General features: G+C 41.6%; 1 protein-coding gene across 8 annotated transcripts in view; it reads right to left on the reverse strand.

Annotated features, from left to right (window-relative positions):
• The window catches only part of THADA (THADA armadillo repeat containing), a 327,795-nt gene that overhangs the window by 188,071 nt on the left and 121,088 nt on the right, over nt 1-18,636 (reverse strand). For all 8 annotated transcript variants that reach the window (XR_010600221.1, XM_065590664.1, XM_065590662.1 and 5 more), the window contains one exon: nt 9,996-10,127. Coding sequence is in view for 7 of the 8 variants with exons in the window: in XM_065590664.1 (XP_065446736.1) it covers nt 9,996-10,127 (132 nt within the window). In the remaining variant the exon portion in view is untranslated. The remainder of the gene's footprint in view (nt 1-9,995; nt 10,128-18,636) is intronic.

Genomic DNA, 18,636 nt, shown 5'->3' on the forward strand with positions numbered 1-18,636 from the left:
AATTTAGCATAGAAAAACATAATACAAATGTAAAAAATCCACATTTTACAACAGGATATATATGATTTTTATATTATGTATCTACGGCTATATATTTTTCTCTATACTTACATCAGGTTATAGGTTTTGAAAGCCCAAACTGCACTCAAGATGATAGTTGCTGTTGTAGTAAAATGACAAATGGGCCCAACGAGCTTCCTTAGCAAGAACTGAATATTTCTAATACTTTTGCATCATTCAGATTCCAAATAATAAAAATAATTCCAGCCAACTACAACTTAAACCAATCATATGGACCAGCTAATATAAGAAAAACAAAAATGGAGGATGTATACATTTTAACACAGAGACTTAGGGACAGACTTTAAATTAACAATAGTAACTCACAACAGTTGTATTAATGTAAAACTGGCTTCAACAAGTGTATTTCCCTTCATATCACGCTGAACACTTATCCCAACAGAAATTTCTGTTGGTTGTTGATAAAATCTCTATCTCATAGCATTGGCAGTTGCAATCAGGCAGGTTTTTGGCAACAAGTTTCCTGTTGGTGCCATAATATGCTAAAATACAGCAAAATGAAAAAGGCTGCAAGGTAGGGAGAGCCACATTGTTACACAGCTCTGTGACAATCTACACTGGCCACTTCTCAAAAGGGTACTAAGGTTTGGAGGTGAGAATAGGGTGACCAGATGTCCCGATTTTATAGGGACAGTCCCGATTTTGGGGGCTTTTTTTTTTTTTTTTTTTTAAATATAGGCACTTATTACCCCCCTCCCCATCCCGATTTTTCACACTTGCTATCTGGTCACCCTAGGTGAGAAAGTCAGTTAAATACTGTACCAGTCAAACACAGGACAAAATAGTTAAGTCAACATAAGCAACTGCACATAAGAAAGAAAACAAAATCAGAGAATCTACTTTTTTTTTTAAATAAAGTAATAAATAAATAAGGAATATTTTTCAATTACAATATCTGAGACACCAAAAATGTTTGCAGAAATATTTTTCCTAAATACAGTTACTAACGAAGTTTTCAATAACATTATAGAATCTCAAAAAATGTACTGTAGATATCTCAGGACAGGACAAGATCTGCACTAGTTTACTTTTCTCTTTGTGAGATTATGTAGCTTCCTCCTTTTAATGTAGCTGTTGAGTTCAAAAGGAAACTGTGAGTACTTAGCATATCTGAAAATCAAGCCAATTCTATTTAGGTACCTAAAAACAAATTTAGGAGTCTAACTTTAGGCACCTAAATTTGAAAATTTTGACTGTGTACTTTATAGCCTTACAAACACTTTTCATTTTACATTTTGAGTTTGTTGCTCTGTTACTCATTGTGGGCCCAGACCTGGTCCCTCTGGAGTAAATGAGAGTTGCCACTAACTTCAATGGGAGCAGTATCAGGCACTTACTGAAAAACAATTTACCATAAGTTACTGATGTTATTGTATGTGAGTGATAATGCTATCTAAGCAATACGAGCTGGCTATGAGGTTAAGTTTTTCTAAATACAAAGACAAAAATGAACCATTTGCTAGTGAAGATTCATAATAATTTCCTTTTAAAAATAATGAAGAGTGTTTATGAAAAGTAACAAAAATTAATATTTAGGGAGCCTTACGGTTCCTTTAGATAAATAAGAGCCATGGCACACTCAATTTCACAGGTGGTCTGAATTAAAAAGTCCATGTGAGTTATGGATGCTCAAAACTTCTGAAAATGGGGCCCAGGGTCACTTCTCCAACAAGTTTACAATTCAAGTGCCCAATCCTGCAAACCCTGACTCACACATTCATACAACCAAGCTTAGATGTAACAAAATAAGTGGTTTACAACAATGGGTTACAGGGATGGTAACACAAGAGTTATAATGAGATTATCTGCTTTGTATGGGCATCCTGGAGGCTCCATGGTTTTTAAAAAAAGAAGAACAGGAGGACTTGTGGCACCTTAGAGACTAACAAATTTATTTGAGCACAAGCTTTCGTGGGCTACAGCCCACTTCTTCCGAAGAAGTAGCCCACGAAAGCTTGTGCTCAAATAAATTTGTTAGTCTCTAAGGTGCCACAAGTACTCCTGTTCTTTTTGAGACAAAGTAGTTACATTGGAATGGCAGCTGTGAGTTAGTGAAGTGAAAAACAACTGGGGAGACAAATCAGTTAACTGCAAGTCAGCACAATTAATACAGTTAGAACATCACTTAGCCCAAGAGAGCTGGTCCATGGCTGGGCTCCTAGGCACTACAATAATAATTATGACATACATATTTAATATACCTACAATGTTTAAAAAAACTGTGTTTTGGGAACAAATTGATTACATATGTTTATGGTGAAGTTATTCAACATCAGAAAAATATTTTACTGATCAGAAAGCCCATTAAGAGGAAATTCATTCTATATACAAACTATCAACAAGGCACAAGTGAAGGTGATTCTATTTAAACTTCAAGTAAACATCAGTCAAGGTAAGCTTTGACTTGTCCTAGCCCATAAACAATTACATTCAGTATTAACTATAATACATTACTATTCATGCTAGTATTTCTACCAGAACTAGAACAAATACGTATTTCAATACACAAGACAATATTTCAGTAATACCGTCATGTTGCTTAAAATAGTTTATCAAATATTGGCTCAGACACACACGAAAGGCTAATTAATCTCTGAACAGCTTTTGATAGGACTCTTGGGAGTGAACCTCCTTTTAGACTGTTAACTGGAAAGAACCAGATCTCTTGTATCAAGCTTGTAGTTCACTCCTAAATTAATAATGTTCAATATACCTACGAAATACTCTGTGCTAGTCTAATTTAGTTTAAAAATAGTTAGCTATTTCCTGCTTACAGTCTATTTTTTGGCTAAGTACAGTTCAGAATGTAGTTAATTTCTGGAATATTAAATTATGCAAGTATACTACAGCTGTAGCTCAAACCACATAGCGTCCATCTATATTACAGGGTTTTGTTTTGGTTTTTCAAAAACCTGAGTTAATTGAGGCCACAAACCTGCAACAAATGTTTGTGGAGTATCCAGACTAATAGGGTGTGATCCTGATAGTTAATCTGGGTCAACTGGAAATTAGTTATCTCAAGTTGGAAAGAGTAACCTCTAGCAGACATACCCTTACTGTGAAAAAGCCCGTCTCTCACACACACTTCATAAAACGCAAGTTATCAAGCTTTAGTGGAGGGGCTCCACCCCCATCCTCCAGGCAGGCTGCAGACCTGCAATGTAGGCCCTGTGCAGTCACTAATCCTGAAGACTCTTAACACCCTCTTAGTAAAGGTTTCGATTCAGATATGCACAGATCTTGGAGCTATTTTCCCAGGCCCACCTACAAGTACCTCTCTATTTAGGTTCTTATACCATAACTAGGACTTTTCTGACTCAGTCTTCCTCCTCCCGCGCTGGCTTGCAGCTTCCCACCCTGGTTCCCAGTCCCTGTCTCCTTGCCCCACCACTCCAATAACGATCGGTCCCTGTTTTTCTCTCTCTCTCCTGCGCCCCTCCACTGCCACATGCCTCCAGTCTCACTTGCATCTCCCTCCCACACACCCCCAGCTCTTTGTCACAAACTACTTCTCCCCATCCCCAGACTAGCATTCCTCTCCTCTGTATTTGAGTCAGGCATCCTCTTCCTCTACACTCTCGCCAAGCTTACTATACTTTATGTTCAAAATCAAAATGTAGGAGAGAATACTTGGACAAAGGTAAAGCAGAAACAAGGACTAGCTGTTCTCTGAATTACACCACACTTTCAAAAATAAAACAGCATGTGTGATTTTCTTTTATGGGGTTTTCCAACCCTTTAAGCTGTTATAATATGTGCTTTAATAGAAAGATCCAATCACAGATTTCACATGATGTAGCAATGCTGACATTTTAAAAATATTAAATTCTTAGCAAGATTTCTGTATTTCTAATTAAACTTTCTCCACAGAATGCATTTCCTTTAATGATTTTTATTACTCATGACTCTGCTTTGAAACCTGCCCTTAAGAGTAGAGGGCTAGATTCTCACCATCATTCCACAGGAACACTGATTTATTCCCACGGAGAATTCAGCCAACAATATTCAGCACTAAGCACTTCATGAATAACATTGCATTGAGGAGGGCACGGATACAAGCGTCATTCAAATTTGGATCACTTTAACAGCTAAGAATTTTTTTTTTGAAGTGTTTTCGTTTTATAGTTAAAATGTCACCTCCAGATTACCTCCCTCGTTAATCAAAAACATTCTGAACATTCCTTCATGCTAAAAAGTAATCAGTATGTCAGACATATCTAGCTCTAAAACAACTTCTTTCAAAAATCTTAAAAAGTGAGATAAGTTGTGAATCAATGCATTCTCTTCCAAATAAAACATCTGGAGGAAAAAAACAAGTACTTTTAATAGAACTGTAGATAGGCAATCAAATGTCCTAGTTTAGCAGGGAGTAGAAAGTATATGTATTACAGGGAGACCGAGATTTGTCCTTGCAGCATTTAATCCTACTCCTATTGTGCAATTCATTTCTGCACGGTCAGAGCGACCTTAACTCTACTCCCACTAGATGGAAAATTCCACTTTAGCTAACTGAAACTGTTCAAAAGCCTAATTAGAAATCTTCCAAGCAAGTACAGTATTGTTAAGGGAGCTGCCTGTTTTCTTGCAAACACACTAAGTACTCAGTTCATTCTCTCAGATCAATAAATGAATGCCACTTTATTGTGTGTAGGGATAAAGATCAGCTACGTTATACTGTTCATTCACTTCCTCTTTCTCTCGCTGCATATATAATATCTATCCGCTATAAAACGTGATGTTAGAGCTCTACGGAACTTGAAATCATATAAAACTATATGATGTATAAAATATAGCAATTATATTTTGTAATTGTATAGGATTGCCAAGTAATTATATACACACACATTCATTCATATATATAGATGAATATATCTACATGGGGAGATTCAGAGGATGACTAACGTATCCTGGTTTAGTATATTATTGATTAACATCCTTTGGTACTATACTTTCGCATTGATCCTCACTTAGAATTATTTCACAACAATCTTCACTGGCACCTGCAATCTTAAAAGGAATCAGAAATGTTCAGGAAAGAGGTACTTTTACTTTGGCTCATTTGTCCTTGTGCAAGGGGAAAATTTAAAGGAAGGAATTAAAGTATCCTTCCCTAGGTGATTCACCTCTGTAAATCACAGATAATGCACACAGAGGTTGAAATGAACTAATTATCAGTGCATCCACAGAAGTGTTTATGTACATTTAAAAAAAAAGTTATATAATGATACGCAATCAAGAATGTCAGGTTGAACACAAAGTGATTTTTTAAAAAGGCTACAGTGTTTTCAGTATAGCTCCAGACAACTGTAAAACGTCAGCACTTTGCTAAGTATCAGACAGGAAATTTACATCTCAAAGCCTGATAAAACTTGCTTTCTGAAAGATGTACCAAGTTTTCTCTAGCCTTAGACCAATTTGTTAAAAGTGTAACTAATTTATTGCCCATGTTCAACAGAAAGAAAATCTTAACAAATCTCTTTGCCCTCCTCACTACTGGTATTACAGACATCCTTGCAGTCGATAGGAGTTAAGGAAGGCAAGTCCCTGGTGATATAGATCTCTTAATGTCTTGAGTTTTTTATTCAAATATATTTTATTTGTTCCATAACATCCCTGTGAAAAGGCTTAATGCTGACAGGTCCAAAAAAATGTTCACAGCAGTTGTTAAGGAGGACAGCAATGCTGAAGCTTTATGTTGCTCACATGTGTTTCTCGCTAAGAGTAGCCAATCAGAATGCAGATTGAACATGAAAAACAGAATAGGTAAGCTGAAAAAATAGCTTAAATGGATGTTTGACAGGCACTGTTTTCTACTCTAGACCATTTATAAAACTCCAGTGAAGTAGCATATGGTCTGAAGACAGTGGCGTAGCCAGGTTCTAACATCAACAATTGGGGGGAGGGATAGCTCAGTGGTTTGAGCATTGGCCTGCTAAACCCAGGGTTGTGAGTTCAATCCTCAAGGGGACGATTTGGGGATTGGTCCTGCTTTGAGCAGGGGGTTGGACTAGATGACCTCCTGAGGTCCCTTCCAACCCTGATATTCTATCATCTATGATCAGGGGGAGCGAACACACACAAAAAGGAGCCACCTGACGTATCAAATTACTAATTACATACTTTTAAATTCATTATACATATTTATTTTGTACTTAAAATAAAAACACAAGAATGATATTGTTTTACAAGTACAAGTACGTGTTATTTTGCATTTAAAATATAAAAAGTTTTACAGTATGACATCTATTTATATTGTATATAAAATCAAAACATAATAAAAACATGTGTTATTTACTTATTTTATATTTCAAAAGATAAGATCAAAACAATATGATAATCGATGAAGCAACTACAACAGCCTCTTTCATCTAAGCTTCATTCTAGCAAAGTTATCTATTACTTATTATAATCTACTTCAGTAGCCATTTGCCTTTCAATGGAGAGCAAAGCTAACCCAGACAATCTATCTTCACCCATTGCAGAGTGCAGGTAGGACTTTATACATTCGAGTCGGCTAAAGGATCGTTCTGCAACTGCACTACTTATTGGCATAATTGCTGCAATAGGGTTACTACAGAGTCTGGATCTATCACTGCGTTTAGCTACCTTATCTATCCATCCCCATACACTTCCCTCTGTCTATCCATCCACCCCTCTAACTATCCATCCATCCATAACCCCATACGCACCCATCTATCCCCATATACACCCGTTTGTCTATCCATCCATCCACTGATCTCCATACACACCCATCTATGTATCTATCCTCCCTCCTGATTTACCCTTGCAGGAGGCTTTATTGGCATCATGGGGATTGTGAGTCCCCTGTCTGCAGTCAGGAGTCCTGCTTCCTGACCCCAGCGCAGCTCCCATGTAAGGGAGCACCAGGGCCTGGGGGTTTGCTGTGTCCTTTTGCAACCAATGACAAGTATGTATGTCTGGTATCAGCCCCATAGACTGTAACAATCCCCCCCCCCACAGGGGACTTTAGCAAATACATACTTAATCCAGCAATTACAATGGCACCGCGGGTGACTGACATTCCCCTGCTATTTATAAGACTTCCTTTGTTGTGTTGCCCGGGGTCTTCATCGCTGATTATGGGGCAGTAAAGGCTCTAAGTGAGGTGGTAATTCAAGCAGCCCCTGTGAGCTGCATAAAGCACATGGCAGTGGAGAGCGAAGTTAATTCACGGCTGCTCTGGGAGCTGTTGATTTTCTCAGTGGCAGCTGAAGAGGCACAGCTAAGTTTGATTAATCAACCCCAAGCACACCCTTTGTCCCCAGTCCCACACACCCATCCGTCTACCCATCCATCCCCCTATGAACCCCAGGCCTTCAGCGCCTCCCCCAGCGATGCCCCATGCCTGCAACTCCAGAGAGACCAGCCGGGCAGTAAGCTTTCACTGTCTGGTTTTTTTTTTTGCAAATCCAGCTGGGGCTAATGTCTCTCCCCACCCCCCACCCCACACTCCTGAAACGGTAACCTCGAGCCTATTGCTGCAGCACTCAGGGGTTACAAGGGAGTGAAACTTACCGGGCGAGAGAAGAGTTTATGAAAACACAAACTTGGGGGGATGCCTGGGAATGGAGGATGAGGGGGGCCTGCAGGGGAGGAGGAGAGCAGCGGGGGGTGGGTAAGACAGTGGCGAGGGGATGTGAGGGCCAGACATGGGAGACGCTTCCCCCCATGGAACCAATGAATCCAGGACTGGCTCCGGGGAGGGAGGTGAATTCATCTGGGTAATTCCTACCAGGTGCTACGGAGGGGAGGGAATCGCCCATTCCTGTCCTCACCGTCTGTGTCTCCTTACCTCTGCTCCCAGCCCTGGATCTAACCCCCAGAGGCGCTGCGGGAGAGCATGGGCGGCTATTGGGGAGATGTGCCCGCTGCACAAGGGAACTGGTGTGGCAGCAACATGTGCTGTTTTGCACCGGGGACCTTTTACCTCTGCAGAAATTCAGGCTCCAGGCTTGACCCCTCCTCCCACCTGTTTTGCAGAGCGTAATGTTATGCGAACCTTGCAAACCACCCCGCACCCCCCCCCCCCGGGCTCGCTTAGTCGCTTTGGAAAATGCATTGGCCAGCAGCGCTCCCCGCTAAACCCCCAGGTGTGTGAGGAACGCGGAGATTTGGAGGCTGGCTGGCTGGTTAATTCTCTGCCTGGAATAAATCTTGCCACCCAAGCAGCAGCGGCTGGCAGCACCCAGCGCGAGCCTGAAGCGAGCCGCCGCCGCGTCCGCAGCCGGCAGCGTGTGTAGCAGCAGCAGCGCTCATATGCCCCTGGCTGAGGCCTAACTAAGCTGCGGGGCAGAGGACACCCAGAAGGTCCAAGCCAAGGAAACACAATGCACGCGGCGGGGTTGTTGTGAAACGAGTTACAACGTTTTTGCAAGCTGCAGAAACCATGACTGGCTCTAAAACCTCATGATGAACTCACCCTTTTCCCTCCACTCGGCCACACAACATCGGGCTTGGTGCTTTGCGTTTTCTGCCGATGTGGAATGGGTGGCCTAAGGTGCCACTGTACCCAGTGGGAGAGCAGCTGCTTCCCCTGCTCCCCCCCAGCTATGCTACTGTATGAAGGCAGAATATAGCTTAAATGACCTAACTAATAAATGCACCTCTAGATGGATCTATAGATAAACGTTTGAGATTCCAGAATCGTAGAAACATTTTAGATAAACTTCTGTTATTTCAGTTCTTGTTTTTAGAAACAGTATATGGTAAATTGAGTTTATTCCTACAAACGCTGAGCAACGCTGTGGTATACAAGACACTATGCTTTAATGTCATATCTGCTAAGAGATAAACAGGCAGAGCTACTATTGTTTTCCACTATAAATAACAGCTTAAATAATGATCACAAGACTTGGGGCAGAAACATGTTTAACTTCTTTTACTACTCTAATAGATTTAATAATGAACTTTCCAAGCTTAAGGAGTAATATTTTGGACTGTAAAATCTATCTTCCCACAGCTGGTAGGGCATTCCCATTTCTTTCCCAACCTCCAGTCCTGTTTTCTTTCACCATATTACCCAAGAGCAAAAAAAGTATTTGAAAACCATAATTCCCTCTCCACATGGAAGCAATTAATTTTTTTAGCATTATGTTTCCCACACCATGCACAGTGGATTAAATATACAACTCCCATCATTTTTTATGGTAAATGAACATTGAAATCCATTCCGCAGGAGTTGAAAACATTCTTCTTAAAGATCAGCAGATTTACCCTCCCGATCACAGCATAGTCAATCAAGTTCATCCATCAATTCTAGTGTACAGTCTCTGGTAGTGACCATACCATACACCATTCTTCAGATGAAAGTTTAAAAAACTCACAATGCAGCTAACCAATTAATTTTGCAATGCTGTACATAAGGGGAAAGTGTCTCTGATCCCTGCAGTGACTGGCATGAGATTTGTTTACCCTAGTCTTTTTCTTAACCCAGTGAAAATAAAATAGGTATTAATATGTAATCAAGGACTTTGATCTAATATAGTATTAGAGTAACAAAGACCAGGTGTGTGAGATGATAGCTTTTATTGGACCAACTTCTGTTGGTGAAAGACAAGCTTGTGAGCTACACAGAGCTCTTCTTCAGCTGTGTAGCTCACAAGGTTGTCTCTTTCACCAACAGAAGTTAGTCCAATAAAAGATATTGCCTCATACACCTTGTCTCTCTAATATCCTGGGACACAACATGGCTACAAAAACACTGCAAACAACTATTGAAGTAACAATTTTTTTCATGCGTTATTTCAACTAACTGGTAACTAACACATTTACAAAGCATTTTGAAATATGCTGAAAAGTATATTAAAAAACTATGATTCGCTTCATATGAAAAAAAATCACCAGAGAATGTTTTCTAGTAAGCATAGAAAATTCTTTTGAAATATGTACCTCACCTCATAATAAAAGGAACAAACGGTGCCATGCTGAGAGCTGAATAAGTGCCATCCATTGGAGAAGGATACAGCTTGCCCAGGATCAAAAGCAAAAGAAACAAACTTGGATGGAGCTTCCACTCACCAGTTTCACTAAATGAAAAATTATAAGAGGTATCTGGTTAAAGACATTATCCTTAAACATGTCTGCTAACACCAATAATTGGCCCTGCTATATCAGTAAATGTTGCAAAGTAGAAATTTAAGTAAATCACACATCCTTCTACTATTCCTCTTAAAAAACCCCAAAACCTTTCAACCTTTAAATATAGGGCCCTACACATGATAGGAGTTATTTAATTTCAAATGCATGCATGAGACACCCAGATAGCTCAGTGAATCAATCAAATCCCTTTTTATATATATATACACACCAACTCCAGGAAAATAAGATGAAGTCCAAAAAAGAAACAGAAGAGGTTGCCAAAAGAGTTGGTGCATTACATTACATACTTATTGTCTAACCTGACTTAAAAAACGGAACAGGTAACACTTCCCAATGAATTGGGTAATTGAGAAAGTTTGATCAATACAATATGAAAGCATGAGAACAAAATAAACCTATCTTCAGATAGGCAGGAAAATTAGCATGTGGTGTCCTGCAGGTTTTACTTTGGAATGCTGTTGTCCATATAGCCCAAGTTAAAAACTAAAGACAACTATAAAGCATATTTTGATATTAAATCCAACAAGCTATTACATGCAAAAGATCAGTTAGTTTGTTCAGTGGAAAGGCTTTAAGACAGGTGTAATCAGTTTTTATATCAATTTAACCATATTGATGTAGAAACCGATACAACTAAATCGGTACAATCAACTAGTACAGATGCAGTTATAATGATGTAATGTGCTCATATTGGCATAGTTTATTTCAATACATTTAAGGATTTACAAATTTTAAAACCAGAAGATTTGTGGGCGTTGGGAGCATGGTAGATGGAGGTAGGTGTGTATATAAGAGCAGAGGGAGAGGAAAGCAGGAGCTGAGGCAAAGGGGAGTCGATAGGCTCTGGGGAGCAAGAACCATGGCCACAGGAGAAGAACACATTTCCCTCAAGAACACGGAACTGAACCTAGGAGTACTGAGTCTCTACATTTTTCTGCTCTCAGCAAATAGCTGTTAAACCCACTGGAAAACTGTGTGTCAGAGCTACTTCTAGTGGCTGGCCCTCGTAAATGTTAATAGCCTACAAATGCTACAAGTTACTCTGTTAGTTCAAATGGTAGAGGCCTGTGGTACAGATCTAACGATCCAAATCTAGCTCATGATCCAAGCTGAGGTCAATATAGTTCCATGTGACAGAAATTCTGTTTCTTCAGGTTTTTTAAATTAGGAAATTACATGCAAAAAAACACATTAAAAAGCATTATTAATGTTCCAAATTCAAACACTTAAAAGTTAGGAAATGCCAGAACTAAAGTTGCACATGCAAACTTAATTTGTCTGCTTATGCACTATGATTAGATTTGGAAGAATTCAAGAGTTTTTTTGTTTTTGTTTTTAGCATTTTTCCTCTTTTTAGCTATTTAACTTTTCAGTTGTGTCTCGTGACAATAAACGTTGAGATTCAAAAAGTTAAACCTTTATCCTCACTAAAACATATATTGTCAACATTGTGTGTCAAAATATACAACGTAAATATCCTTAAATCAAAATCTAGTAAATTCTCAAACAGAATTGTTCTGACTGTACATATTGATCACTATTGATGGAAATTTTTTTCATCAGTTTGTGTGTTTATGGTGAAACTGATGTTTATTGACATTTACCAGTAAAAATAATCCTTCCAAGCCTAATATTACAGTCTTTAATTACAAGATCACATACTATTTTTTCTGAGGACCAATGCCTCATTCTGCACAGGCGGGGTCGTGTAATGAAGAACATTGTTGTCTGTAGGAACCCTGACCCATCTGTTAAAGAAGCTGGGTGTGTGTGTAGTGAACAAAGCAAGGTATTGCACAAAGACAAAGGAAGTTCTCATAACACTGCTCTACAGCCAAAATGCTTCTGAAATAAATGTTCTCAAACTTTACTAATTCTGGGTCACTGAGAACGAAAATGATGCTTCAAATTGTTGATTGGCTCTAGTTTTCAAGATATGCTATTGGGTCAGTATATACGACCCTAGACTTGGGAATGGCGGAGGATAAGTGAGTTATAAAGGGAAGGGATCTCAATTTAAACCAGAAATGACTAAAATATATCTTTGACTGGATCTATGAATAAATCTATGACTGGGTTTGGACAGTACTTGCTTTTTAGGCAAAACAATTAACGATGCAATCTGAAGCTGGTATTGCATCATACATGATATGAATTGCATCATGTTATTCCTAGAAGTCATGGATGATGCAATCATAACGAAGCTTACATCACTCTGCTGAACAAATTGCCCTATATCAGCTCTAGAAATCATACAGCGTCGTGCTCTCTTATTTGTCAGTGTTTGATTTTGCAAAGGGACACATTTCTGTTTAGCCAAAGTGAGCAGAGATGCCTCGTACTTGTGTGAACAGTGCAGATAACTTCTGCTATGTTTGTGGTGAAGTGGCTTTTGCATCACAAAAGCGCAGTATAACCACTATGGTTAAGAAAGCCTATCACCTTTATTTTGGCTGCAAAACTGGAGATCAGGACAAGAGGTGGGCCCCACACATATGCTGCAACACTTTTGCAACAAATCTTCGCCAGTGGTTGAACAGGAAAAGGAAATCTATGCCTTTTGCAGTGCCAATGATTTGGAGACAGCCAACAGATCATACCAGCAATTGTTACTTCTGCATGGTGCCTCCAGTTGGGAAAGGTGTGTCAAAGAAGAAAAAGTGGACTGTGCATTATCCAAACATTCCATCAGCCCAGTACCCCACGGAGAAGGACTGCCGGTTCCTGATGCACCAGAATCATTCTCACTTGAGTTGGACGAGGAAGAGGAAGAGGATAAAACTTCTGGTCCTGAACCATCAATGTCACAGGACCCACATTTTCTCCCAACCTTCTCCTCTGAACCACACCTCATAACACAAGGTGAACTGAATGACCTTGTCAGGGATTTGGAACTACCCAAGAGTAAGGCAGAGCTGTTGGGCTCCAGACTACAGCAGTGGAATCTCCTGGCAGGTGATGTTAGGGTTTCCATGTTCCGTGACCATCAAAAGGATCTTGTCCCATTCTTCTTCATGGAAGGTGATCTTGTAGCCTGCAACAACATCGATGGTGTGATGACAATCCAGATGAGTGGAGACTGTTCATTAATTCATCAAAGACGAGTCTTAAAGCTGTTTTACTGCATAATGGCAATGTTTTGCCATCAATTCCAGTTGGTCATGCAGTCCATATGAAGGAAACCTATGACAACATGAAACAACTTTTGAGGTGCATAAACTATGACCAACATCAGTGGCAGCTTTGTGGCGATTTGAAGGTTGTTGCTCTATTGCTTGGTCTGCAGACTGGATACACAAAGTACTGCTGTTTTCTCTGTGAATGGGATAGTCGTGCAAGAGATTCCCACTACATCAAGAAAGATTGGCCACTCCAACAGTCATTGGAGCCTGGGAGGACAAGTGTTCAGCATCCACCACTTGTTGAATCAAGGAAGATTTTGTTACCACCCTTGCACATCAAGCTGGGTCTGATGAAGAACTTTGTCAAGGCCATTGACAAAACACAAGCAGCTTTCAAGTACCTCCGTGGAAAATTTCCAAGGTTAAGTGAAGCTAAGATAAAGGAAGGTGTCTTTGTTGGTCCTCAGATTCGTGAACTTCTTCGAGATGATGCATTTGACCATGCACTGCGTGGCAAGGAAAAGACGGTATGGAAAGCCTTCCAGTTAGTGGCAATACATTTTCTCGGAAACAACAAGGCAGACAACTATAGGTTGTTGGTGGAAAACCTCCTCAAGGCATACAAAAGCCTTGGTTGCAACATGTCACTAAAGATACATTTTTTGCACTCTCATCTAGATTTTTTTTCCACCGAACTGCGGAGCAGTGAGCGACGAGCACGGCAAGCGATTTCACCTGGACATTGCAACAATGGAGAAACACTATCAAGGCAAATGGAGCCCATCAATGCTTGCAGACTATTGCTGGACAGTGACAAGAGATGCTCCATTTAATGAATACAAGAGACAAGCCAAGAAGCGCCAAGTAGACACTGAAAAGGACTAAACTATGCACATAATAGTTTTTTGCCTTTTGTTTCATAATAAATTTTATTTATATAACCCTTTTGCTGATTTTTAAAGTGTTACATAAACAGGACAGGTGAAATATCATCATGTAAAGCAACCATAAACACATGAAAAGACCTAGGTTTACAATTTATGATTAAAACTCTATCTACACAATATACATAGACATAAAATATAAAAACTTAAATATCTCAGGAACAGTAGCCAATCAGTTGTTTTAATTGTCATATTTGAATTCAGCACATCAAAATACATAATAAATACCACATTTTATCTCTGAAGCAGACGACTTCTCAAAAATTGTAGACCAGTGTAATCAAGGCAGCTGAATGCTGCCCTGGAGAACTGGATTCTATCCCTATGTGTGCTAAAGAGTTCCCAAGTGATGTTGGGCAAATCACCAAAACCAAAATATTCACAGTTGGACACTAACTGTGTGTTCCTCATTTTTGGGTGCCCAACATGACACACCCGTAGCCACATTTGCAGAATTGCTGAACACTCGTGGCTGCAACTGAAGCTCACCGGAGCTGTGCTTTGAAAAGAAGAAGTTACTCATCTTGTGCAGTTATAGTAGTTCTTTGAGATGCGTCCCCCTATTGGTGCTTCACTTTAGGTGTGTGCATTCCCCTGCGCTGCCAATCAGAGAATTTCAGTAGCAGTTCATTCCACCCATGGACCTACATCTCCCCGCCTGCCATCAGGCTAGCCAGCGTGCACGAGCATTTCTTCCTCAGTTCCTTCTCTAGCACCTCTCTGTTGGTTGGCCAGGTTGTCTGTCATGATTAAGGCTAAAAGAACAGGAGTACTTGTGGCACCTTAGAGACTAACAAATTTATTAGAGCATAAGCTTTCGTGGACTGCAGCCCACTTCTTTGGATGCATATAAAGTGGAACATATATTGAGGAGATATATATACACACATACAGAGAGCATGAACAGGTGAGAGTTGTCTTACCAACTCTGAGAGGCCAATTAAGTAAGAGAAAAAAACGTTTGAAGTGATAATCAAGATAGCCCAGTACAGACAGTTTGATAAGAAGTGTGAGAATATTTACAAGGGGAGATAGATTCAATGTTTGTAATGGCTCAGCCATTCCCAGTCCTTATTCAATCCTGAGTTGATGGGAACAGTAGGGGTCCCTCGCTTCCCATGCAACCTGCAGTGGCCAGGAGATGCGGGGAGTCCACCTGCTGCTCCCGCCACCTGGGGCCACAAGGGTACCCCACAGCTCCCTGCCTCCGCAGGCAGCAGGGGACCCTGCAGCTCCCAGCAGGCGCTGGCTGAAGTCACAGAGGTCTAAATCGCAGCCTTAGTCATGACCTTTCTTTGCGTGTCCTTGATCAGCAGGAGGAAGTGAGCTCAAGTATTTCTGACCACTCTGAGCTCGAACAGGCTGATGTGGAGGCACGTCTCTGCTAGAGACCATTTGTCCTATATTGTGCCACCACTGAGAAGTGCTCCCCAGCCTATGAGTGATGCATTGGTGGTCAGGAGATGGGATGAGGAAGACTAAGCAAACAGGATTCCTGTACAGACGTTTACTGGGTCCATCCACCAGTCTAAGGATTGCTTGACTCTGGTGGGTATCAACAGAAGCTTGCCAGTGTTGTCCCAGTTCATCCTGTAAACTGAACCGAACATGCTTGGAGGCATCTCATGTGTAGTAGCATGAGCACTTACCAATGTGCCCGGGGCCATGTGCCCCAGAAGCTGAAGGCACTATCTGGCCGAGATTTGGGGGCTGGATTGTACTGTCTCTATCAACAAGGAGAGACTAAGAAATCTGTGATGTGGAAGGAGTGCCCTTGCCTGAATGGAGTCAAGGTCGACTCCTATGAATTCTAGCCTTTGAACCAGTATTAAGGTCGATTTTTGTTCTTTGATCAGTAGGCCCATATTCAGAAACAGGTCCTGTGTGGTCTGAGTGACTCACTGGGCCTCTGTGCGGGACCGTGTCCTGAGAAGGCAATCATCCAGGTAGATCATTATGCTCTGAAAATGTAAGTGGGCCACTACTACCGAGAGGACCTTGGCCAAACACTCTCAGGGCCGATGACAGGCCGAAAGGGAGTACTCTGTACTGGTCCTGCCCCAGCATGAATCTGAGGCACACCTGTGACTTGGTACGATAGAAATGTGGAAGTATGAGTCTTGAAGGTTGAAGGCCAAGAACCAATCTCGTTCTTCCAATGCTGGGATGATCATTGATAGGGTGACCATCTTGAATTTCTGCACTTTGACATATCTGTTGAGTGCTCTGAGATCGAGTATGGGTCTCCAACCTCCCTTTTTCTTTTATATCTGGAAGTAATGAGAGTAGAAGCCTTTGCCTCTGAGATGTATGAGCAAATTTTCTACAGCTTCTATGCTGAGGAGATGGTTTGCCTCTTGACATAGCAGATTCTTGTGAGAAGGGTCCCTGAAGAGGGACGGGGAAGGGTGTTTGGGTGGGGAAAGAGAGGAGAAGTGGATGGCATATCCATTCTGGATGATTTCCAACACCCATTTGTCAGAGGTTATACATTCCCAGGTGCTGCGTAATGGGGTACGGTGGTCTCAGAAAGGAGGAATGGGGCTTCCCAGCATAAGGTGGCGAGGAGAGTGTTCTACAGGCGCCTCAACCAACCCATCAAAACTACCACTTCAAGGTTGAAGGCTGAGATGAAGTTGGTTGTGGTTCCAATTGCTTTTGCTTGGGGAAACTTGATTTCTTTCTCTGTGGCTCATAAGATCTCTGTGACAAGTATTGAAGCAAATACTGCAACGACAGGGACTTGAGCAGCAGCTGAAGGCTATATTTTCTCTTGTAGGCTGGTATATATATCCCTAGGGAACGAAGGTTTGCCCAAGAATCCTTCAACATGTGATGAGGCCCATCTGTCTTTCTGGCAAACAGCTTCATTCCCTCAAAGGGCAAGTCATCCACCGCGGTTTGGACATCTTTAGGGAAGCTGGACAACTGCAGCCACAAAGCCCTTCTCATAAGCAGGGCCGTGGAAACTGAACATGCCACCGTGTCTGAAATGTCCAACGCAGACTGGAGAGATGTTTTCGCCATCAGCTGGCCCTCATTAATTATGGCCATAAATTGGTCTTTGTGGGAGTCCAGGAACTGATCAATAAAGGAACCTAGTTTCACATAGTTCTGGTAGTCACATTTGGCCAACAAGGCCTGGTAATTAGCCATCTAGAACTGAAGAATGGATGATGAATACACTTTTCTGCCAAACAGGTCCAAGTGTTTCCCATCTCAGTTATACGGGGTGGATTTAAACTGGCATTGGTGGCCCCCTAGAATTAACTGCATCCCCAATAATGGCGGGTGAGAAAATAAAAATTCCATGCCCTTCGCTGGCACATAATACCTTTTGTCAGCCCGCTAGCATGTTGGCGGGACGGATACAGGGGTCTGCCATATAACTCTAGCAGGATCCAGGAGCACCTCATTAACTGGCAGGGGCACTCTGGCAGAGGTGGAAGAGTGTTGAATATTCACTAGTGTGTGGTGAACCTCAGTCACTTTATGCAATTGTATTTGCGGGACTTCTGCCACCCTCTGAGCTAAGTCCTGGAATGATTTAAAATAATCTGCCACGGATGGTGGAGGGGGCATCACCGTCTCATCAAGTTAGGACGATGAGAGACGAGCTTGAGGGGTGCCTTCTCTTTCTGCCTCAGCGGGTGGTATGCCTGGTGTCCATGATGAAATTGGGACCAGTATGATGGATAGGCTGAGTGGTAGGAACCCAAGTCCTCTCGCTCACAATCTGACTCTGATGAAGAGAAAGGTGGTGCATGGCATGGAGAGGTCATTGAATCCAATGCTCTGGGAGAATTTGGCACCGGAGCCCTGGCATTGAGTAGGGGCGAGTCCGGTGCATCAGACATCGAGAGATCTGCCAGTGTGGACAATATCTGTGCCGGTGGTTGTCGGTGCCAAGAGACTTGTACCGGAGCCAGAGACATGGATCTAGTCATATGGTCCATTGGTGCCACATGCACCAGGGGTCAGTGCCGATGCCGATGACATCATTGATGTAACCTTCCCCGGGGCAGATCTTCCATGCTTTTCACGCCCATGTGATACCAGTACTTCTTGTGCCCAATTGTGCCTGATGGGCATGGGCAATTGACTTGCTCTGTCGGCTCAGTACCGTGCCGACAGATGGGTACCGCCTCTAGATACCATCGGCGCCGTTGGTATCAATGATACCAATGGAGCCAGAGATTGTTTCCGCCTTGATTGCAGCTCACTATGGGGACTCACAGACCTTCTGTTAGTGGTCTTGAGTGAGTGGCTCATCTCCTTGGGATCACTTGCCTTCAATGTAGAAGGTTGCGGTGATAGCTCTCACCAGCAGTCTGGCGGTTGAAGGGCAGACTATGAGCAGGAGTTCAAGC

Source organism: Chrysemys picta, chromosome 3 (assembly GCF_011386835.1).
Source record: "Chrysemys picta bellii isolate R12L10 chromosome 3, ASM1138683v2, whole genome shotgun sequence".
NCBI classification, from domain to species: domain Eukaryota; kingdom Metazoa; phylum Chordata; order Testudines; family Emydidae; genus Chrysemys; species Chrysemys picta.